At 31.6% G+C, this 25,761-nt stretch overlaps 2 protein-coding genes across 2 annotated transcripts; one reads left to right on the top strand and one right to left on the bottom strand.

The window, feature by feature from the left end:
• The first annotated feature begins 5,474 nt into the window (after positions 1 to 5,474).
• On the top strand, positions 5,475 to 6,467 carry LOC102664028 (uncharacterized). Its single transcript, XM_006577589.1, has one exon. The coding sequence runs from the start codon at positions 5,475 to 5,477 to the stop codon at positions 6,465 to 6,467; it is 993 nt and encodes a 330-aa protein (XP_006577652.1).
• A 10,046-nt stretch (positions 6,468 to 16,513) lies between these two features.
• On the bottom strand, positions 16,514 to 17,616 carry LOC100801129 (ethylene-responsive transcription factor ERF039-like). The gene has a single exon (NM_001317541.2). It carries the CDS (start codon positions 17,540 to 17,542, stop codon positions 16,679 to 16,681), a length of 864 nt encoding a protein of 287 aa, NP_001304470.2. The 5' UTR covers positions 17,543 to 17,616; the 3' UTR covers positions 16,514 to 16,678.
• Between the last annotated feature and the right edge of the window lie 8,145 nt (positions 17,617 to 25,761).

Genomic DNA, 25,761 nt, shown 5'->3' with positions numbered 1-25,761 from the left:
GCCATCCACTGTTGTAATAGAACTTAGTTCTCGCTGAAGTCCACTATTGAGGACCTATATATCATTCCAACATTTTCCTTCACAATACTAATATCATCATTAATTTGAAAAATAATATTAAGTCACGTGTCGACTAAACCATTCCTCTTCCGAAAATGATGAATAAGCTACATGTTCTCAAACCTAACCAAGGTACATTTCCCTAAACCTAAACAACAACCAAATACTTACTTACCTGTAAGGCAGAACATTTTGCGATGGTGACGGAAGGCATGACTGAGGAATGGAGAGAGGATGGCGAGGGCACGGTGGAGACTGGGTGACAGAGAAAAACGACAGAGGTGAAGGACGAACGAGGTACATAGGTAGGGATAACGGGACACGGTGGAAATTTTGTATTTCGAGACGTTTAAAACGACGACGATTATCACTAAAAAACCGTTGTTGTCTTTTTATAATTATTTACAAAATTGTCACCAACATATATTCTAAGACGATTCCTTATAACCGTCTTAGAATGTGTGACATAAAAAAAAATTAACTTCCTTTATTATAAAAATGTCATCGCGTCATATTCTAAGACGATTTTGAATAACCGTCTTTAAATGTGTGTCGTAAAATTGTCATTTTTAAGTAGTGTGACAACATACTTAAAAATCTAATTATTTACTAATGTATTGGACCTTATTGATAGGCATACCCACTAATACTTCTAATCTAGAAGAAACTAGTCTTTCCACTAGATATAGATAAAGATACATACATATATGGATTTGTATGGATTTGTGAGGTGCTTCAAAGTACCAACTAAGATTTAGCTTATAAGTTCTAATTTACTGGTATACACAACACAATGCATATTAATTAGCAACTAATTAACAATATTTATCCATTTCTCAACTATATAAGTAAGATTATGTAAATGTTAAAAATCATTTTAAAAGTAAATTTAAAATCGTTTAATAATTTAATTTTTTATTTAAATTTATAAATCTTTTTAAATTTAAAAAAACTATTTGGTAATATAAAGTAGAATCTTGGCATTTAAAATAGTAAAAGAAGGACAAGTTCATAAATTTTGTTTCCTTTAAAGCTCTTTGTTTTATTTTTTCATTAATAAAATATTGTTGTTTAGAATTTTCGTAAATGTTTCTAATTTAATACAATTTCTTTTAGATAACTAACACAATTCTTCGTTTGAGAATGAATTAACAAAACCTCAAAATTGCCTGAATTAAATACTACCTAAGAATAATTCACAAGTCAAGGTCAGTAATTAATAACTTGCTAGTCAATCCTTTAACAAGCTAAAAATAATTTCCTTCCTTTAACATTGTTTCTTCATGCATGCTTCGTAAATTATTTCAAGAATAAGCTTTATTATATATATATATATTACAAATAAAAACTCTTAAAATATTCATTTATATATATATATAATGCAATTACATATTTAAGGTTTAAATTCGTGACCAATAATGAAATTAAAACAACTTCATATATATCAATTGATCTACCCATTCAATTGATACAAATCGTTGTATTCAGGTGCTTTTAGAGCATATATCAGCACTTCTCTATCCCGAAGTCTCTCTCTCTTGACTAGCATTAATTAAAGAAAGAAACTTAATAGCATCAAAAGCATACAAGTATTTCTTTTATCATTTGACAAAAGCATCAAATGCATTTCTTTCCAACGTGAAAGAAAAAATGAAACTGACTCTTGTCCTACTTTTCCACACCAAAGTCATTATTCCAAGTGACCTTTGGTCTTCAGATTTAGAATCCTTAATTTTACTAAATAGTTGTTAATTAATCAATGTCTAATCTCAATCTCCACAACTGATTTCGTAACCATTTTATAGGGTTTCTAATTAACCATTCCAGTATCTTTCATGTGTTCTGCTCCTGCACTTAATTGCTAATTAATTAGTCTCAATCTACCATATACATTGTACAAATCTTGGGTTGCACTTATATTAAGCTTCACAAACTTTTTCCATTGTAAACAAAATATTCTACTCCTTTATTGGGAATCGTAGTATATGAACAAATCTCTTCAATATGAATCACGTGGTCATCGTATTTTGACTCAATAATTAAAAGATTTTATTCTCTTTTATATTTCTTCTTTGATCCTTCTCTCGCCTTTCTTGACTAACAAATCAATACGTATGTTCAACAGTAAAATAAATTGAAATTGATGGAAAGCAATTTAGTACTCCTAATTCCTAAAGGACACTTCCAAATTTGTGCAAAACTTCATCGTATCTAGTCTTAAATTTTCACGCACATTTTTCAAATTTTTAATACATTATTAAAAAAATTAAAAAATTTCGACGATCATTTCTAATTTCACACATATTTTACAATTTTGTCCTAACAAATCTAGGTGCACGCAATAGACGGGGATGGAACATAACATCACATGCACAATTTGTTGGTGTTACGCTGATATTGAACATTTTCTGTGCTTGGCCTGATCACTTGCGCATATCTGTACATAACAATGACTAAGATTCGCATACAATATGTGCCTGCCAATTAATATTAGCAATTGGCTGAGATGCTGAAAGTTACCATATAATTAGCAGATATAAGATAGTACTGATTTAAAGAATAAAAAAGAAGGATTAATCGTGTTTTTAGTTCTTGAAAAAAATTAGTCATTTTTAGTTTTAGTTTCTGACTTTTATAATTAGTAGTTTTGATCCTTGTATTTTTAAAATATTTAAACTTTGGTCTCAAAGATGTTTCTAATGGAAGTACACATAATTTTTTTTGCATAACATAGCAATCATATGACATTTTGTGTTGCAAGGATACTTGACATTCACATGGCTATCACTTGGCAGTTGTTGCCTGCATGCATCATATTTTAAAAATGTTTTTTTCCCTAAAAATATCATTTTGCTTTGAATTTTTAATCTTATTTTACTCAATTTTTTAATGAATTTTTAATCTTATTTTACTCAAAAATGTTTTATTCCTTAATGAATTTTTAATCTTATTTTACTCAATTTTTTAAAATCTTTAATATCAATCCTCTCCATCTACTTCCACCTTTTCCTCACTAACAACATCGCACTCACATAATATTGTTCAAACTACTATTTGGAATCAATGACGAAGGAGACACTAGAACCACATGATTAGCTCTAACAACAAATGAGCAACACAAATTCAAATTAGACATCGAAACCTCTATTGCATTTAAAAGGATGAATATGAAAACAACTTATAAAAATGACCTAGAACTACACTTCCGGCCTATACCTCCTCTATCCTACCTATCCAACAATCCCTATCTTTAATTGCCACAATCTGATTATGGAACCTATGAGAATGAAGACATGCATATAAAAGATGAATTTGCATCTCCTTTCTTATAACCATTTCACCTTTACCTTATAAGCAAAGAGACTCTATTATCTAGGATCCATCATTATCATCTTACTTGTCCCAATGAGGAAGATAAACATCTAATTTATACTTATATGATATTTAACCTTTTCATAAACAATCACATAAGTGAATTTAATACCACACTTTAATCTAAAATCTCAAGAATCATTTTTATGAGTTTTTTTTAATTTATATGATATTCAACCTTTTCATTTCTATACGATGTGAGACTTCTCTTTACATTGTACTCCAACAAAACCTTTTTTTAACACACTCTTTAATATCAGTTAAAATTTATTAAAAATTATAAAATCATAAGTTCATTAAATAAGAGATGAGACCCACACAAATATTATAATTTGCATATATTTCAATCAATCATAAAAAATATATTTAATAATGTGTCGGTAATATTTCTCTTTTCTTAATAGAAATTATAGTTACATAATACTAATATTGTTATTATTATTAAAGTTTAATTTATATGTACTCTTGGTATAAAATTATTCAAACATCATATCTAATAAGATTTAACTACTTTACCACATTATCGTATTTATTAATGATGCAATGATAAAATCATTTTTTATTAATGTTTGTATAAAAATATTTTACACTAATAATGTTTATAAATTAAACTCCTACTGTTTTAATTATTTGCTGAAGACTCTTAATGATAGCACCAACAGCCATCTGGAAGAAGATGATCCCGTAGTACCGCGAGAAGCCAGACCACGAAGGAACTGCACACGACCTAAGCACCTAGAAAGCTACGTATAAAGCGTATGCATGGTAATAGTAGAAAGCTACAGCGTATGCATGGTAATAGAAGCTTCTAGGACATTAGTTAGTTACGAGTCGTTAATCAGTTACAACCACCATAACTGTAAATGGCTTACCGTTAGCGTAACGGGACTTGTATAAAGCTTGATACATGCATGAATAAAACTCAGAGAAGAATCTTTCCCTTAGCAAATTAGTTAGTTTCCTTAAGGAGGGTCCTTGACCTCGAACCAAGGCGCTTACCCCATCCTCTTGCTCCTATCATTTGGTCCGACCTGCTACCATGGCGGAACACGGTACTCGCCGCACCACCACCGACCGCCTTGAAGAAGCCATTGCCACCCTTTCAGAGAAACACTCAGACTTAGCCAACAAATTCGAAGCTATGTGCAAGCGTCTTTCTCGCATGAACCCGACACCGCCTCCACCCCCTCCTCTTCACCAGCCACAGCATCCACCAGTTAAGCTAGAAGTACCTCGTTTTGACGGACATGATCCATTAGAATGGATCTTCAAGATTTCGCAATTTTTCGATTACCAAGGAACACCAGATGAAGAACGCATCACAGTGACATCTTTCTATCTCGATGGGCCTGCGTTAAGCTGGTTCCAATGGATGTATAGGAACGACTTCATCACGTCGTGGCCAGCGTTACTCCAAGCCATCGAAACCCGCTTTGCACCTTCCTTCTATGATGATCCTCTAGGAGCGTTGTTCAAGCTAGTACAGCGAGGCACGATCGCTGATTACCTCACCGAATTCGAGAGGTTAGAAAACCGGATTGTAGGATTGTCTCCTCCAGTTCTTCTAAGCTTCTTTATTTCTGGGTTGAACCCAGAAATTCGTCGAGAAGTACAAGCCTTCCAGCCTATATCGGTACCTCAGACCACTGCACTTGCTCGTCTTCAAGAAGACAAACTGAACGATCGCCGCAAACACTCGAAACCAACCTACACAAACCACCAATCCTCTTCCTTAAACACCCCTACCTATCCACCAACCTAGCCAAATCGTCCCAAACAACCCTTCATCCAAAGAACACAAGAGGATATGGCTCTCAGACGTGAAAGGCTTGTGCTATAACTGTGAAGAAAAATGGAACCCTTCCCATCGTTGCAAAGGAAGAGTTTTGTTCTTCATCGCAAATGCTGATGACCCTCCTTCCTCGGAGACACCCATACCTGATTCTTCTTCCCACCTAGAGTCCACATCCCCCGCGAACCCAGACAACTTTCACTCTACCTTTGACCCAGCACCATTACAACCACAGGTTAGCCTTCACGCCATGGCCGACGTACCTGCTACGGATACCTTCCGTCTTTACGGCATGATCAACAACACGCGTATCACCATACTAGTGGATAGCGAAAGCACTCATAACTTTGTGCAACCACGTGTTGCCAAGTTCTTGAATCTCCGCATGCATGATACGACTCCACTCTGTGTTATGGTAGGGAATGATTCAGTTCTAGATTGCCGACAACTATGTCCCGATACCAGTGTGCTCATTCAAAATCACACCTTCGTTGTGACCTTGCGTGTTTTGTCGCTAAGTGGAGCAGACACAGTGCTTGGAGTCGAGTGGTTACGCACGCTTGGCCCGATCATGACAGACTATTCCTCGTTCACCATGCAGTTCACTCACTCCGGTCAACACGTCACTCTTCACGCCGACGTTCTAGTCGACGAGAACCCAGCCTCTGCCCACCAGATCAAGCGCATGATCACCACAAACGCCACATCAGGTCTCTTCCACTTATCCCCTCTGCCCATCACCCAACCCGAACCCGCCCTAGACCCGCTTCACCCCATCCCCGCCATTAACGAACTCCTGATCAAATATCACTCTCTGTTCCAGCAACCCTCGACCCTACCACCTCCCCGCCAACATGATCACTACATTAACCTCATCCCATCCTCCAAACCCATCAACGTTCATCCCTACAGGTATCCTCATTTCCAGAAAACGGAAATTGAGAAACATGTAACAGCATTACTGGATTCCGGTCTCATTCAACCTAACCGAAGTCCATTTTCGTCTCCAGTACTTTTAGTGAAGAAGAAAGACGGAACATGGCGTATGTGCATAGACTATCGCGCGCTTAATTCGATCACTGTACGAGATCGCTTCCCTCTTCCCACAATCGAAGAACTTCTCGACGAACTAGGAAGCGCCTCCTGGTTTTCAAAACTCGATCTGAGACAAGGATTTCATCAGATCTTGATGGCGGAGAAGTATACCGAAAACAGCTTTTCGCACACATCATGGACACTATGAATATCGTGTCATGCCTTTCAGTCTTTGTAACACGCCGTCAACGTTTCAGGCAGCCATGAGCGCCGCCCTGGCTCCTTTCTTGCGAAAGTTTACGGCAGTTTTCTTTGATGATATACTCATCTATAGTGCAACCTTGGCTGATCATCTGCAACATCTAGAGTGCGTTTTCTTTTCTTTGTCTCAAGCTTAGTACTATCTAAAGCGTTCCAAATGTGTTTTTGGGCAAATACAACTAGACTAATTAGGTCATGTAGTCTCGGGTAGCGGCATACAACCAGACCCTTCAAAGGTCCAAGCTATTATCAATTGGCCTCAACCTCGTTCTCCTCGCGAGCTTCAAGCTTTTCTCGACCTCACAAGCTTTTATCGGAAGATCATTAGAGGTTACGTGGCTATTGCAGCACCGTTAACCAAGTTGCTCTGCAAGGATGCCTTCAAATGGGTCCACGAGTCTCAGACTGCATTCGAACAACTAAAAGGCGCAGTCATGGCAGCTCCGGTCTTGGCTCTTCCCAATTTCACGCTACCCTTCGCCGTCGAAACAGATGCGTTCTCCATCAACAAGGTCACCCTATCGCGTTCTTCAGTAAACCCTTCTGCTCTCGACTGCAAATGGCGTCCACATATGTCCGTGAACTGCATGCAATCGTGGCCACCGTCCGCAAGTGGCGGCAGTACTTGTTAGGCCACAAGTTCACGATTTACACAGATCACTGCAGCCTCCGCGAGCTTATGTCTCAGGTGGTCTAGACCCCGAGCAACAGTTTTATTTGGCTAAGTTACTTGGCTTTGATTATGATATTCAGTATAAGGCAGGAGCCTCAAATGTCATTGCTGACTCTCTCTCACGCATGGAACCTCCAACGCAGACACACTACTTTCTTCTTTCCATGCCTCACCCAGACTTCATGACTAAGTTGAAGGAGTCTCTCATAACAAGCCCCGAGTTTCGACAGCAGCGTGATAAAATCCAAGCTCGACCCCGCGAATTCCCAGATTTTTCCCTCTCCGATGAGTTCATCCTTTACAAGGGTGCCATCTAGATTAGCCCTAGAAATCCACTCATCCCAGCTCTGCTACACGAATACCACTCCACTCCCCTCAGTGGTCACTTCGGAATAAAGAAAACCCTGCATCGTCTCCGTTCGAATTTTCAATGGACTAGCATGCTTGAAGACGTCAAGTCCTTCATCCGGAGTTGCACAACTTGCCAGCAAGTTAAACACGTTACACGCAAGAGTGCTGGGCTACTACAACCCATAGCGATACCCACCGGAATCTGGGAGGATCTCTCCATGGATTTCGTAACTCATCTTCCCAGCTCTCACGGGTTCACAACCATCCTAGTGGTTGTCGATAGATTCTCGAAGGGGGTTCATCTCGGTGCCTTGCCTACCCACTATACAGCTTACAAGGTAGCTAACCTGTTCCTTGAGATCGTATGCAAACACCATGGGTTTCCCAGAAGCATTATTTCCGACAGGGACCCCATCTTCATAAGTTCCTTCTGGCGAGAGCTATTCAAATTAAGCGGGACTTCACTACTCATGAGTACGGCGTATCACCCGCAGACGGACGACCAAATGGAGGTGATGAACCACACTCTCGAATAATACTTGTGTTCATTTGTTCACCAGCGGCCAACCGAGTGGCAAAGGTTCCTAGCGTTAGCTGAGTGGTCCTACAACACTTCGCAACATTCGAGTGGCAAAGGAGCTGAGTTGTGTTTGGCAAAACTCCTCCTTCGTTTCCAGACTATCTTAAGAGAACCTCGAGTAATGACGCAGTTGACACGATGCTTTGCACATGGAACGCGATCCATGAAATCCTTCGAAAGAAACTTGCCAAGGCCCATTAAAACATGAAGCACTTTGCTGACAAATCACGTCGTGATGTTGAGTATGAGGTTGGTCAGCTAGTTTACGTGCGTCTACGGCCCCATCGACAACTTTCTGTACGAGATCAGTCCACAAGCAAACTCACCAAATGATATTTCAGACCCTTCCAAATTCTGGAGCGCATTGGCAACGTTGCATACCGCTTAAAGCTCCCAGACGAGTCGAGAATACACCCAGTATTCCATTGTTCCATGTTGCGCCCCCATCATGGCCCCTTCGAACTGCCAACCTCGTCACTTCCTCCTCACGCTCTCGACAACCAACCTATATTGAGACCCTTAGTGATTCTGGATTCACGCCTAGATACTTCCACTACCCCGCCAACCCGTTTTGTATTAGTGCAGTGGGAGGGTCTCGCGCCAAAAGACTCCACATGGGAGAAGTGGGATGATCTTTGTCACTCACATCACCTTGAGGACAATGTGATTTTCCCAGGGGGCGATAATGATAGCACCAGCAGCCATCTGGAAGAAGATGATCCCGTAGTACCGCGAGAAGCCAGACCACGAAGGATTTGCACACGACCTAAGCACGTAGAAAGCTACGTATAAAGCGTATGCATGGTAATAGTAGAAAGCTACAGCGTATGCATGGTAATAGAAGCTTCTAGGACATTAGTTAGTTACGAGTGGTTAATCAGTTACAACCACCATAACTGTAAATGGTTTACCGTTAGCGTAACGAGACTTGTATAAAGCTTGATACATGCATGAATAAAACTCAGAGAAGAATCTTTTCCTTAACAAATTAGTTAGTTTCCTTAAAGAGGATCCTTGACCTCGAACTAAGGCGCTTACCTCATCCTCTTGCTCCTATCACTCAATAATAGTAATAATGTTAAATTTAGTGAAAGAGCATAATGCACAAGTCAACAGAATGGGGGATGGAAAAAATCGAAGCGCTATCACACCCCCTTTAAAGCTATGTATTAATTCGATGGAAAATTAATAAAAGTTTAAATTTTGATGGCAACGTGAATAATAACAATTTAACTAAATTTTCTGATTTATGATATGCAGACGTTTTCATGAACACCTCTCCCTCATCACACGTAGAAGCATGTCTTAGACGTTATAAAATTCGATGTGTCTAGTGTTAGGGTAACCAATCACACCAAACATGAAGATGCCTTCTGTTGTGTGCGTGTTACTCTCATGTACTGAATAATAGCACGAATAATAAAACTTGAAGCCAAGTGTTGTCTGTCTTTCTGGACTAAATATTTCCAATATAAAATTTGTTGATTTCAGCAAGTAATCTGTAATGAACAGGTTAATATTCTAGCCATACTGTTTACTTGCTTTTTAAATAGTGTGCTCAATATATAAGCTTCTTTTTAAATAGTTCGAATATTAAAAATTTATATATTGGGTATAAGACAGTTATCATATAATCAACAATGTTATAATTGCTTAGTTTCATCTTTAAATATTCGTCATAATCACAAGAGAAAAATCGTAATAATTCTTACCGATAGCCTGACTCCACATAGACATCATCATTTTCCTTCAGTTTTTGTCGCTTTCAGGAATTTCAAGTTTATTTCTAATTTGGGTGGCAATCTTTCATATTTTATGTAATATGGAAGCTAATAAAGTATGTTGATTAGCATTGTTGTTTGTGTATGCAGAATTTATATGTGATGAAGTTAATAAAGCTGGAAATTATAATCATTGTACTTTGAATCCTTAACCGATGGTGACATGCATGTATAAAATATAATTGGCCAATAGCAAAACATGTCGTGTTCAATTATTTATATTGTATAGTGTGACAATAGAGAAATAGTACACGATAGTAGTGAGGTGTCTTTCCTTTCCCTTCTTTTTTCTCACTACTCTACCTTCAATTATTTTATTATATAGTTCTTTCTCTCACTCTTTTCTCATAGTGAGGTCATTTAGCACTTTCCATTTAGTGGTTTTGAATGATTCTAATAGGAAACAATGGCCTTTGGATCTGCTAATTTACACTATCTTCATATATTCTTTCTTTGCTTAGATGATGCTGTCTCCTTCTTTGGTTTCAAACGTGTGTATATATACAGAATGAAAATAAGTTGAATTTCTTATGATTAATCATGATGCAAAAAGTGACGCTTAGAGCAAAAATTTATTCGATCTGGATCCTTCTGGGTACTAATTTATATCAGCACAACATCATGTTTGATAGATTAATTTATAAACTAATTGGTAAAGGCATGATTACTATATGATGCATTTAATCTTATTGGGATATGCCTTTTTTTAATGCAATTTTGATTTAGCTGATAAAAAAATCTTATTGGTATGTCTTTCCAGCCAAAATATTAAAAAGAAAAAGAAAAGCAAGATAGAAAGAATGGAAGAGTTTTGGTTGCGTAGCTTTATTTAAAAAGAGCTACAAGGCGTCAAATACATCAACAATCCTTTGTAAAAGACGATCTGAATTATTTGACACGTTTTTGAAAAACTAGTTTGGTTTCTAAAAGTTATATATATGTACATTAGCACAAATTAACTTTTACTGTATTTAAATAGTATTTGAATTTTGAATGAAATATGTTAATTTATAGTACGAAACTAAAATAAATTAAAAATATATTAAACTTGAAATATATTCCTAGACTAGTAGGTTTAGGGCAAAGGATAAAAATCAGATATTAAATAAGTTGACATAAAATGTACGCAAAATTTAAACCACAATAATATATTAAATACATAGTACACAAGTTATGTGGAAAGCATTGTTTTACATTTCTTTTATTGGATGGTTACTAGTTACTACAGTACTAAACAACTGATCAATCATATGAATAAACTAATATGTGGTCTTAGAATCTGTGGATTCTTTCATATAAATTAAATATTTCAAAAAAATGTTTTAATTTAAAACAAGTTAACAACTATATGTGGTGTTGTTCCTGTGTTTTTTTTAACATAACATCCAAACAAAACTTTGAAATTAGCCCCAATCCCAATCTGTAAATAATTACTTTATTTGCATAAAAATAAAAAAATCACAAGTCAAACATGATTTTTCATTTTTTTATGAAAAAAATTATACACTAAAAATATAAATTTTTTTACACAATCATTCTTTTGCACTTATCATTCGCACTTACCATGTAATATAAATTTGTTAACTTTTAAGATAATTATTTTAAAATAATTTAAACAATTATTTATGATTAGATAATAATATAAAATTATTTTACAGTGCATATTAAACTTTTTTTTTATTTGATGAATGGAGATAGAATACTAATTTAATATCTTAATCTTAATAATAATAATAATAATAATAATAATAATAAAACTTATTTGGTAATCTTTTAAATGATAAAATTGGTAACTTACAAAAATATGTAAAGTTTGACGTCGACCTGTTTGATTCTATTTTTTTTTTTTTTTTGAAAAATTTAATTTGAAAGAGCATATGCTTGTACCATTAAATTAATTATATAGAACGGATAAAAAAAATTAATAATATGCTTTAACACTATGACATGCCCATAATCATTACATATTCATATATATCAAATGTACACATACTTCTCTACTAGTATACAAAATGGATAGAATCATGCTTGCGCAATAAAATAGATATTAGAAGAAAAAAGAGGCTTTATCTTACTGGAGAAAAAAAAAGGCTAATCACTATATAAAAGTTCCTATTTTCTTTTTCAGATCAATGAAATAAATAAAAAAATAAAAAAAAATTAAAAGGTATAAAGAGAGAGGATGTCATTTATCTGTTACTACAAATTATTATTTAAAACGAGAAAAAAATAATTAAAAGGTATATTTTTTTAATCTATCTCGTACTCATTATTTTGTTGAATTGGTATCTAATACTACCTAACACAGAAAACAATTTGGCATATTTGACTATAATAAATGAGAATGATTTTGTTTGTTTATCATTGAGATAAATCTCTAAAGATTTGTGAAACTTATTTTTTCTAGGATTTTGAAACTCAAATGTTAGGTATTCTTTTTTCTTTTCTTTTTTTGAATTAAAAGAGTTAGGTGTTCCTTTTTTTAGGGAAAAAGTTAGGTATTCTTGAAGTACGCAAGATTTGTATACAATTAATAATTAATGTGTGTTGTTGTGAAAATTTGACAAAAAAAAAAACCTCTTTTCTTACTAAAATAACTATCGTCTTAGGGTTATTTTACATCAATAAAATAACAATAAATAAATAAAAAAGAATAATAATATTATAAAATTAATTTCATATCATCATTAATTCATTTATAAATTTTATTATTTATTATTAATGTTATAAGAAATACAAGTGAAAATAATAATTAATATTATATTAAAAAAATTAAAATTAAAAGTAACTTGAAATATTTTTTTTTCTGTTATGACCATTATAATGAGACGGATGGACTAATAATTAAAGGATATAAGAGTTTTTAGGTTTTGAAGGATATAAAATGAATCATGGGTAAACTAAATTATGTAGTACTCATTTGTTTTCTTTATTTGTCCTTTTTTTAATAAAATGATTTTATTTACTATCCATTTAAACGTTTAAAATATTTTGTTTTTTATTATTCCCTTTTTATACTTAATTATTGCATATTTTATATACTAATTATAAATTAAATAAAAAATTAGTGGAATTCATATTAGGATTTTTTAAAGAATTATTATTAACCAGGATATTAATTATTTCTGTTATATTTTTAAATGGACAAAATAGGAAGTATTATATACGAATTTAATTCTATGACTGTTTTGTACCCTTTTTTTCTCATACATGAAAATTTGTTTATGCAACAATAAAAAGAAAAGTACTCCAGAGCCTAGGGGTATATTAAAGCATGTGACTTAACTAATCGCGTTAAACTTTTGTAACTTCTACGGTTGAGGTTATTTGTTTATTAACTCTCTTTTTTTAACCGTATAAAAAAAAAAAAAAAAAACTCCTTACCATCAAACCTGTGGTTTGAAACAAAACAACAAAAAATCATTTTTTATAACCAAAACACGAACAATCAAATGGCTTGTCACACTCAGGGGGTATAGCTTGATTGAATATGGTATATGAGTCTTATAAAAAAAAATTGTTGTTTGGATAAACATGATGCCATTTTTTTTTTCAAAACAAAAAGTTTTATTTTTGTCTAAATGCCATTTGATTTTTCGAGACTGGTAGAATAAGCACAACATTATGCTGCATTAGTGTACCGGATAATAATTTAAAATAAAAATTTCCATTAGTAAGTTATGGTAAAGAAAATGATCATTACTACAAAAATAATATTTTACACCACCGGTTGTTTAATAACTTATTAAGAAAAAATTTAGGGTGAAAATTTTGATATTTAGTAGAAACTAGCATTGGAACCTGTACAATGCACAATTTTTTAATAAATGAAAGAGTGAGAAAAAAATAGTAAAATAAAATATTTAAATTTTTAAAAACAAAAATAAAATACATTAAAAAATAAAAATATTACAAATTGTGTGAACATTGACACGTGACGATGATTAAACAGTTTTTATATAGATAAATAATATTCTCAATACAAGAAATATCATGAAAATATGAGGACCAGTAGAAGATGTAGATATACTTGCAAGATTAGTCTGTTTTCTTATTACGAACTCAACAAATTTTTTGAAGTGTGTTAGCAAGAAACTCTACACTCTTGAGTAATGATACCAAGTTCAGAAACATCCTTTCTTGGGGAACATCAATATCGTTGGTCAAAAAGAAAGACGGAAACATTAGACTGTGTCGACCACAATAGTGGATTCATAATTTTTTTTAGTAGGGATAAAAAATAGTCAAATACTTTCTCACACCAAAAGTTATATAAATTTGATTAAAAATGGTAATAAAAAAATAAACAGTAAAATTTAAAAGGATAAAATAGATAAAATTATTATCAAATTATTTTCTCTTTTATCTTTTAAAACTATTTATATTCATATATATTATTAAAAAAAAAATTATCTTGTCGGAGAAACATCTATTTTTTATGGGGACAAAAAAATATTTATTCAATATATTCAAGTAAAAAAAAATTTAATATTATAGGAATAATTATCTCCATTATCCTCCATGTAAATCTGTCATCAGTCCACGATTATTATCAATTCAACAAGATCATCATCAAGAATAGGTATCCGGTCTTGTAGTTAGAGTTTAGGATTGAATATAAAATGCTATCAATCACTAATATAGAATTTAACTCAAAGATATTACACTATGTTAAGGACGACAATGGATAGAGTCTTGATAAAATATTATAGTATTTGTCCATATATATGCATTTTAAAAAAATCTCCTAACCTCCCTTATACATATATGTGTGGATAGCCCTATTTCATTTGGTAATTAATAGTGAAACCCCATTTCATTGGTGTGTTCTATTACTAGATTGGCTATATTTAAGTCTTTGGAGTGAGGATTTGTGCTTGTGGGCTAGGGTCAAATATTGCAAATCGACCACTAGATGTTATCTCCAATCAAAGTTTTAGAAAGTAAATTTTTTTTAAAAGAAAGATTTTCTTAGATTGTTTTTTAAAGAATCGTTCTAGAATCTTCAATTTTTTTAAAATGAAAAGAAACATTCTAAAATGATTTCTATGCAAATTGATGTGGAAGTCGAGTTTCTAAGACGGTTTAAAAACTGTCGTGAAAAGTATTGACTTTTTACATGACAACGATTCTGAAGATAATTGAAAACTATCATGAAAAATATCAAATAATCAATGTAGAAAATATTTTTTGTAACATGATCACACAGCGATGCTTATGTGGTGCATCTTTCTTTAGCAAATTTTTTTCTACATATCTCATCAAGAAAAATAAATAATATATTTATATATATTATTATTTTAATCCTTAAACTTTTTTAAAACTAGTCAATATCTCTTGATTTTTTTTTAATTTCGTCTTTACTATTAGTCCATGTTAAGAGATTAAAAGTAATGCATGGACTTTGAAAAAAAAGTTTACAAACTAAAACTAGTAAAAAAAATCATGGATTAAAAATAAAAATCCTAAAAAGTGCATGGAATAAAAAAAATAGTAAACTCTATTAAAAATAAAATAAAAATTCATTTAAAATTTATTCTTTTAGGTGATTAAAATTACTTAATAATATATGTAATACTTTTTAACTAATTTCTCTAGGGTCCTTCTTGGTGCAATTTTTAATTATGTGTCACACTAATTGATTAGATAAGAAAAGCTAATGACACTTTCTTTGACACATTTTTTTTTTAAAGGAGTGTGTTAGAGATTATATTTTTAACCACTATTTGTTAGAGATTATATTTTGTTCCAACTTAATTAGAGATTTTAGGAGTTGAGTTTAAATTATGAATACATAATTGTGTTAAATATCTAAAAGAAATTTTTTATCATTCATAATTATGGACTCAACCGTGGTTGCTTATAGGAATATTAGAGAATACATAAAAAAGAGTCTATTTTTAATTAGATAGGCGCATTACTATTACGAAAAGTTAAAAGACAGATAGTGATTCTGTTTAACCGCTTTGAGAGGGGTACCTAATTCAACTTCATTACAATATGTCAGACAAAATCGAAGAGAAGACCAGCGTTTAACAAAACCTTATAAACAATATAACAATAATTAAAATAAAAAGTAAAGTACTAACGGAGAGATTTTGTTAAGGCGTATTAAAAAAAATAACAAGGTATAAAATAATGTTAAACACTCTAATTTCTTGGTATGAAAAGAAAATCTCATTCTAGTTGATTAAGATTATTATGGATTAATGCAACTGATATTTAAGATTTTAAACTTGAAATTATCCCGTTTCAATTTATCCACATACTTGATTGAATAAACTCCCTATATTAGTCAAACAAAACTATAAATTAGAAATGATTTGTCTAACACACACTCAAAATTTGCTCCCTCTGTTGAGAAGTTTACTGCGAAATTAAAGGAAAGGATATGTTCCAATTCTTTCAAATCATAAATACCTTTCATATATAGTAGAAGAGAAACTTTGTCTGATATGGTATGCACTCCTAATTGAATACGTAATTTACTAGATCATGGAATAGTCTTTGCTCACCTAAACCTTTATTCAACAAAACAGAAAAAATAAATATAAAATAAAACTATATTGGACAAAATATATTAGCAATAGACAGCACCCATTTACAGATAAAAATGTAAAGTCTTCTTCAACTGGTTATTCTCTTTGCAGAATGCAGTTGCAGTGACTAAACAAAGAAGAAAAACTCAGCATGTTGCTCTCTTACCTTTTATTTTTATTTAACTCTGTATTTTACTTGAAAAAAAGAAAAGAAAAAAAAAAGGCTCTAAAATTCTAATAGTTCTCCCAAAAAAATGATTCCTCAAGCCTAAAGCCACTATCAACTGCACACAAATGCCAAGAAGAAAAAGAGCAAAGTCCATTGTTTCCATCAGGGAAAAGATCTGGAAGATCAAACAAAGTGTCATCATCATTGGTAGAGTGAGAACTTGAAGGCTCTTGAGTGTTGTCCATTGAGAGAGTTGAAGATGTTTCTTGTTCTGCTTGGTTTTGTTCTTGTTCTTGTTCTTCAGTTATTTGACAATGCTTAACCACCTCAAAGGCAGTGTTTGCTGCTTTTGATGCTGCAGCTTGAATGTCCTTAGGAGATGTGCTAGCAGGCCTTGGAAGTTCTTGAGCCAATTCAGGGAAATTGAGGTATGCTGAATGGCCCTTGATGGCTAAGGCAGCCACATCATGTGCTCTAGCTGCCATTTCTGCTGTAGGGTATGTTCCGAGCCATATTCTTGATTTCTTTCTTGGCTCGCGAATTTCGGACACCCATTTGCCCCAATTCCTCATCCTTACACCCCTATAAGTAGGGTGGTGATTCTGGTTGCTATTGTCTCTCTGCCTCTTCTTGCACTCTTTTGAGTCCTCTTTATTTTCTAATGAGGTTTGAGAAATGGTTGAGTCATTTTGAGGGGTTTTGGTGTGTTCTTTGGTGCATGAATCTTTGTTTGAGGTTGGAGATGTTGATGATGATGAGGAGGAGGAGGAGGAGGAGGAGGATGTGCTAGAAGTGTTGGTGTCAAAGAAGATTGAAGGAGTTGAAGTGGCAAAGGAATTGAAGTCAGCATCACTTTCCATATTGATACGTTTTCTCATGGTTGAGAATTTGATTAGTGTGGTATAGAAAGAATGAGTGGGTGGGTGCATAAAAATAAATAGACCCTGCTATGCTAGGCTTGGGAATTATGATTCCCTTAAAAAGAAAAAGGATTTGTGTAAAGAGGAAAGAAAAAGAGAAAAAAAAGAAATAATTAAAAGAAAATTAAAGGAGGAAAAGGAATATATATAGAAAGCATGGGTTCCATAAGGCACAGTTGTGCTACATTCAGCTAATGTGTTTTTCCATGTGGGGGGATTGCATAATTTTGATCAGCTTAATTTAATAGACTAATGTTGTTTGTTACTTACCTCTGGTCTTTTCTAGTGTCTACATTATATTGTGTTGATAACTATCCATTCTCTTCTATATTTACGTGTTTGCACAGTTCTGTTCTCTTTTTAAGAACAACTCCTTAGGGCTCCTTCAGTAAGTGGTAGGCCCTTAGTTTCAATACCCTGATTTTTTCATCAATGCTTCATAATGACCCTTCATTCTAATTTATCTATAACTATGGCCATTGATTTGTGGGTGGCCAGCTAGATCCTTAGATAGAGCACAACAAACCCCATAAATTATTTAATGTTATTATCTCAATCCTCAACCTTTTATAGAACTTATGTGTTGGTCTTTCTTTGTACTTGGTGATGATGTGTATAAACTTCAACTATAGTTTTATACAATTTTTTAACTTAGTAGACAGTATCAATGCCCCCTTAAAATTAAATTTTTAAATCAGCTTGTTAGTATGTCCTCTCAACTTGACCCCAATTATATGTCTTCACCTGATCTGGCCCTCTGTTATAGATTGTTCCATTTCCAATGTTGTTATTAATGTATAAACAATTTTTTCCAGTTGTGATCACTTGGCACAACCAATCGAATCAGGACTATTGTCTCACAATCGCTGGTGGAAATTAATTCAATTACATATGAATTTTTTTAATAACAATTTTTTGTGCAATTCACCACTTGAGCCTGCCCACGTGGGTTTTGGTATCGAAGGAAGAAGACAAATGACGCAACACACATAAATAGAACTATTCCAATTTCATTTTCCCTATAAAACAAATAATGTTAATATTCACACAAAATAGTAACATGTATCATGTTTTATATTGATAACTGGCAATTGTTGTGCATTTATTTAACTATTGCTTGAGGCCTATATTGTCATAACAAAGGTTGAGACATGAATTTACTTTAGCACAAAAAACATGGCTGACGTACACATGGTGCACATGCTTGTGGGCCAGTGTTGGCTCAAATGCCCAATTTTTCTGGCCGAAGGGTCAACTATATACGCAAACCGTTTTGTCCAATTTATTTATTTTTTTTAAAAAAATTCTTCAATCTTTGTGTTGAAATTCAAAATCTGTGCCAACCCATTGTGAGCATTTGTGTCGTGTGCGTCAAAAAATTGTAAGAAGATACGAAGTTTAATTGTATAAAGCAACAAATGTCTTGTTGGAGATATTTTTATACATACAGGGCTAGGTGCACTGAAAACGAAAAGAGATAAGAAGAATTTTAACGAAGCACCAGAAGTCAAGTAACTAGGAAACAGCTTTGACAATTCAAGTTAATGGGGTAGGTTCAACAATTACTTATTCCATGAACAATTAATTAGATGAGGATGAGTAGCATGTTGTACAATAAATATAAGATACTATTTTTATTTTTAACGAAATGAACAATGATACTATGATTCTAGTGTGTGTGTGTGTTTTTATTCTAGTAAGTAGGACATATATGTTTGTTTCTGTCATGTTAACGAGGTATCCACTGCCCTTGGTCCCCATTTTATGTTCCATGCTACTAGGAAGAAAATGTGTCACAACTAAAAGACAACAATGCTCATGTATGTATAGTTTAGTTTCCTAACCCATATATTTGAATTGGTTTAATGGCTTACTAATATCCCTCTTTTTGTTTTCCTAAATTTTACTCATTTTTGTCGCAACAAGTCAATTATTACATAAACTACTCACTATATAGTTGCTGGAGGATTCATCTAAGCCTTTTCTTCAAATCTTGGTCAATGCACCATTTTAGTTGCTGAAGGCCATCTTCTAAAGTCTCATTGGTATGGAGTAGAGGTTTTCGAAATATCAGAATATATTCAGATTCCAGTGGTGCGATTAATTTGTTGACAAAAGGTTGCTTTTATAATATCATGTCATCAATGATCAATCAATTATTTTAAAAACTTAAATAGTCAACTGAAGAGATATAAACAACGTATTTCTAGCATTTTTTACATTTACATACAAGCAATGTTATGAAAGTCAGTTCCGCCTAACCGGTGGGATTGGTTCAACTGGAATCCGGTGATCTAATGTGGTCGGTTTTATTATTGGACTGTTCATATATATGGGATTTAGGATAGCTCGGTCAAACCCGATTGATTTTGAAAAAATCCGGTGACCCGACCGGTTATGTAAACTTGTATTATCAATTTTAATATTTCAATTATTATTTTAGATTTTGAAATATTGATGGACTTTTTTTAATCATATACTTATATGTAATATATATATATATATATATATATATATATATATATATATATATATATATATATATATAATTTTAAATTTTTTAATATACATCGAATCAAACCAGATCAATTACTGGCCCACCTATTAGATCACTAACTCATTACCTCGACCGGATTAATGACTGGACCAATTCTGATAACATTGCATAAAAGTTCTTAACTCCTAAAAATTTGTTGGCTGGCTAGCAAGATTAAATGTAATACATAGAGGATATTAATTACCTTTTGTTTGTTGATATTATTAAATCATGAAAAATTAGAATATAAAAATATCAAACTTTATCATAAAAAAAATTAAAACTTAAACATATATTATATGAATAGATCTAACACAAGTTTCTTGGAACTGATATATAGTACAAAACATACAAAAGCTACTTTTGGCTCCAAAATTATGCTACTAGGGGTGAAATTTAGTTGTTGGAATTCAATAGAATTGTTGTCGACTAATGTGAAATTCAGTTAATTTCAATATTAGCTAAATGAGGATAAAGTTAGTTTGGTTGAATGCCTAGTTTACTATTTTTCAATATTAGTTGAACATAAAGACTAGTTAAATGTGGATAAGATCAATTTGACTGCTTAGAGTATTAGCTGAATAGGTTTTTGGTGTAGAATTTGACTAATTGACAACATAAAAAAATTAATTGAATGAAAAAATTTAATTTAATAAAGATTAAAGATAAGAGAATATTTTAATGATTTTTGGGGTTTTAAATGACTAGCAATGATTAAAATTCACCAATAGTAGTGTTCTCCCTAAAACTAGAAAGTGATTATCAATTTCTTGATTTGAAATGTTGATTGACTTGTGAAAGGAGATGGGGCCTAAATTTTAAGAGGAGTTACCAAAAGGTGGATAAGTCACAATTACCAAAATTCACACCAATTAGTTGAGTTTTAACTACTGTAAAGTCAAATTTCAATTGCTACCCACCAAATTTAATTGGCAAAATTAGCTTAATCAATGTAAAATCGCTGAATGACTCCCAACAATATTTTAGGCCGTTAGCAAGTAACAAAAAAAGTGATTCAGTAGAAGATTTGAATTTCTAGCCTATATATCGATCTTGTACTGATTTCAAATACAACAATCAATACAAAATTAACTTTACTTTATCATGCAATTATTTTATCATTTTCCTTTACCGCGCGCATTCTTGTAAAATTTTCATTTATTGCTTTAAATTACAATTTTCCTTTATAACCTTTCAACTTTTATTTTCACTCAATTCAAAAGAAATCTTTATTGTAGCAAAAGAAATACATCTTCAAAGAATCAATCATATGAATTTTAAACAAAAAGGAAAAGAATCAAGTCATCAATATTGTCTTGTGTTCTTTGCTCTCTCTCGTGTCAAAAGATGGAATATACAAAAATTAAACTCTACATCATGCAAGACAAAGATAAGAGAAATTATGCATTATCATGAACCAACTATCCTTAAAGCTAATCAATTAAATTATCAGGTGAAGATGCATGAATAGTTTAGTTGAATCTTAAAATTTTCTCATTTGGTAATTGTTATGCCAATTATATGTAAAAATGTCACATAGTTCCAGTGTGAAATCCACACTAACTGCATTAGGACAAAACCAAATAATCAAATATCGACTCTGAAGGTTGGGGAGACATGGATTGAGGGTGTAAAAGAGATAAAAATGGAAAGTAAAATGTCACACTTTCATCATTTTTTTTCTTTGAAAATGGTATTGTACACTCAATATTCCATTATTTTGATAATTTTTAGTCTATGTAGTTAGAGAAACTTCGTTAAAAGATGAGGCGACAAGCTAAATGTTACTTTATCGCGTCAACTATCGTTCACTTTGGCATATGTTTCAAGAATTAAAATGACCAAAATTGGAGTGTAAAAAAAAGATATTTAATTAAGCCTACTAAAAATATTGAAGAAATTGAGAAATTGACTGTTAGCTCTAGTAACATGTACAGTGGGTAGAGAGCTAACAACTTGTAAAGTATATGTAAAGTAGATTTTACAATTTACAAATTACTATGAAATCTTTATAATAGTAGAAATGTAATTATCAAAGTTTAACCAATAAAATTTTATAGCGACAAACTTTGTGAGTTGTTTTCCTTGACAAAATAATGAATAAAGGTATGGTGAGTGGAAAAGTCAATTAGTGAGGATTTTCACTAGATTTTGTATACTATGAGAAATGCATAAGGTGACACTAACAAAGGTGAAACATTTAGGGTGAAGATTCTTGCATAAAGATCGATTCTCCCTTCAATTAATAAAAAGGTAAAAAAGACACATATACTATTTTTGTTAAGAGCTCTTTTGCGCGTTGAGGGATGCTTGGTTTATTGTTTGGAAATATAAATAAATAAATAAATATATATATATATATATATATATATATATAAAGAATATTTGATTAAATAGTATTTCAAGAATAAATTAAGTTTATATGAACACATAATAAAAAAAATTAATGTGTCCACTGAAAATGGAACGAATTATACTCTACCTCATCCTTTCTTTTATCATTGATTAACTATATTACCTAGCTTGGATATTTTAAAGATATCTATATTCTGATTATTCTTTTTACAAAATTAAGTTAGTAAAAACTATAAAAAAGAAATAAAATTATACAATTCACTCTGTGTATTTATTCGTGATCTTTAGGTGAAGGGTGTCAACATAATTGGAATGTATCTGTCTTATTTTGAGACATTGTCACTACAAACTTTATATAAGAAAAAAGTCTATTCATTTTATCCCTCTAAATAAGATTTTTTATTTGTTGACTCTTAACTTATAAAATGTGTGAATATTACTTTTCACAAGTTTCCTGTTTTTTCTTAATTTACTTTTTTTTTTATCTTGCAAACTGAAATAGTACTTGAAAGCATATTCAAATGACATAAATTTGATAGCTTTACATTAGGGCTCAACTTTAGTTATTACTTACTCAAATCGTTGATGTACTTATGAGAGATAAAAAAAAATTATATCTAAATATTTGATTTTGAAAATGATAATTTTCATTGAAGGATCAAGATATGATGTGTAACTCTAAACTTAAGTTTTGAAGACAAAAGTATGGATTAAAAAAATATTCACTTGAGTATTTTTTAATAATAATATATTATCAGTACCAAGTATTTATTCATTGGTTTATCAATAATTAATATTCATCAAGAGATCTGATTAATCATTTTTAATAGAATCTCTGTTTAGAATCACTTTTTTTATTTATTTATAAGTTTTAAACCCAAAATCTTATTTAAAAAAATTAAATTTGATAACATTCAAACCAATGATTTGTCAATAAACATTTACTTGAGGATAAGAGTAAGGTAGAGTATGTTCTTGTAATTTTAACAAGAAATCATACAAATGGCTTGTAGGTAAAAAAAATGTCATATATAAGTTTCTATTAAGTTAAGTATCCAAGATCAATATTCCAGAGAAAATAATGAAAAAGTTGCACGTAGGACACAAGTTTGGTTGTGTTAAACCAGAGAAAAATTAACATAAATGATGTTACTTGTAATTGCAAAGTATCTATCCATGCCATGCTCAAGGGGAGTTTTATTGTGCTGTTATACAACTAAATATACTTTATGATAGTGAATGCTGGGATTTAAATATGGATGACAAGAGGGAAAAAAATGGGAGAAGCAAATACTATAATGCTATAATGGTTTTGTAACCGCATAAGAAAGGATATGATAAAAATTGAGATAATAGTATTATTCCTATTGAAAAAAAAAAAGATGACAAAATTTTGATTAAAGTGATTTGCACACACTTACAAAGGAAAGTCATTGGATTACATATTTTTTAAACTTAATAAAATGGATAAAGAGAGAATAAGAAAGACAATAGAAAAAGTTGTTAAAAGAAATCTTATAATAAATAATACTCTCTAATTCACTCCCTCCCGTCCAGACATTTTTTGGGCTTGGTGCATAATCCTTTTGAATGGATTTAGGATAAGTTCTGATACCAAAAAAAAAAGTTTGGATCTAACTCAATCCTAAAAGTTATCTCATAGGATGAGGATTGTCTTCACCTTATAAATTTTATATTGAGACTATCCCTAATCAACGTGAAACTTGAATTTTTTTCTAATTTTACTATTCTAGGAGCTCAATATATCACCTCCTAAGATAAGACTGCTTTTTTTTATATACTTTTATCAGTTGATTTCTTTATTTTGTCAAAGATTTTTATTTATAGTCACTTAAAAGAATTTGATCTAACTTTACTGTCAATGTTCTTTTTTCTACACTTTCCTCTAAAAATGTGATGATAATTGCTAAAAATGTTTTAACCAAATGAGTCGCTACAAACATCAAATACATTGCGTCTGGACTCCCAAACTTTGTTACTATTGCCCCTGCCCCCACCCATCACTAAAGTCCTATGTTGGTAGGTATATATATATTCCATTCCCTTATGGAGATTCTCTTCCTGTGGACATTATATACCAACAAGTTAGTCGTCTAAAAAGAAATCTCTGCTTGGGTCATTTTAATTTATGAAAATGATTTTATATATATATTAAAATTTTAAGAAATTAATAGAATAATTAATTATTTCTTTAAAATAAACTAAATCAACCACTTTGGTTGGTTGACATTGTTCACAACTAGTATTGTTTTGTACGTATTCTGAAAAAAATCAAGTTGAGTATATAAATAGTATTTCTTAGTGTTGTTTTCAATTATTGAAAATTAAACTGATAATATAGACACAATAGGTACGAGATCTTATATTAATAGAATATATTAATTAATCTTTATATTAACATATAATATTATAGGCTACATTATTTATTTAGTCTCAATAGTTGTTATTTTAAGTTATAGTTCCTACACATGTATAAAAGTATAATTTTGGCCGATATTGTTAATACCAAAGAACATTTTCAAGCGTTGTAAAATCATTGCAAAAAAATTATGTCGGTAAAAAATCGGTATAATTAAAACTCTATCCTAAACTAATTATTATTTTAATTTTTCAATGTAACATAAATTACTTTTTTATTTATATTTCTTATAATATTAATAGTGTATAATAAAATATATATAAAAAAATAATAATGATATAAGATTAATTTTATAAAAGTATTATTCTTTCTTATTTATTTATTATTCTTTTGTCTGTAAAATATTCTACGATGACTATTATTTTAAGATGGAGGAAATTATTTTTTTATAGGGACTATAACTGTTTTTTTACTGCTATAGGGACTATAACTTAAAAGTAGAGAGAACTGTAAATACCAAATAAATAGTTTAACCATTATTATAATATCAAAGTATCAATGTATATTTATAAAATTTAATTGGTAGTTCAATTTTTATTAAATAAAAACTACACTAATATACATAGAAACAAATCTAACAGTAAATCGTTAGTATACTTTTTTTATATCTTAATTTAGCCCTTTGTCATTGTACTAGAGGTATGACCCTTTTTTTCTTACTAATATCTTTCTTCAAAAATAATAATTTTCTAAGTACAGTTGGGCACTAAAAACACTATCCCTTAACACTATTATCCAACCCTAAAGGAAATGTGTTAAACTAATTTAGTTGTGATTTATTGAAAATGAAACTCAAGTATACTTATTTAACGCAAATTACAATTGTTTAACTCAATGAAAACTAATCAGAGTACTTGTTTAACCATTAGGCTCCACAATGGTAGAACTCCCTGGTAT

The sequence above is a fragment of the Glycine max genome, chromosome 3 (genome assembly GCF_000004515.6).
Source record: "Glycine max cultivar Williams 82 chromosome 3, Glycine_max_v4.0, whole genome shotgun sequence".
Classification (NCBI taxonomy): Eukaryota; Viridiplantae; Streptophyta; class Magnoliopsida; order Fabales; family Fabaceae; genus Glycine; species Glycine max.
This window is presented reverse-complemented; position numbering and strand designations above follow the sequence as displayed.

Excerpts from the sequence above, each read along its gene's own strand:
- LOC102664028 (XM_006577589.1), top strand. The coding sequence starts at position 5,475 with ATGGCCGACGTACCTGCTACGGATACCTTCCGTCTTTACGGCATGATC.
- LOC100801129 (NM_001317541.2), bottom strand. The coding sequence starts at position 17,542 with ATGCACCCACCCACTCATTCTTTCTATACCACACTAATCAAATTCTCA.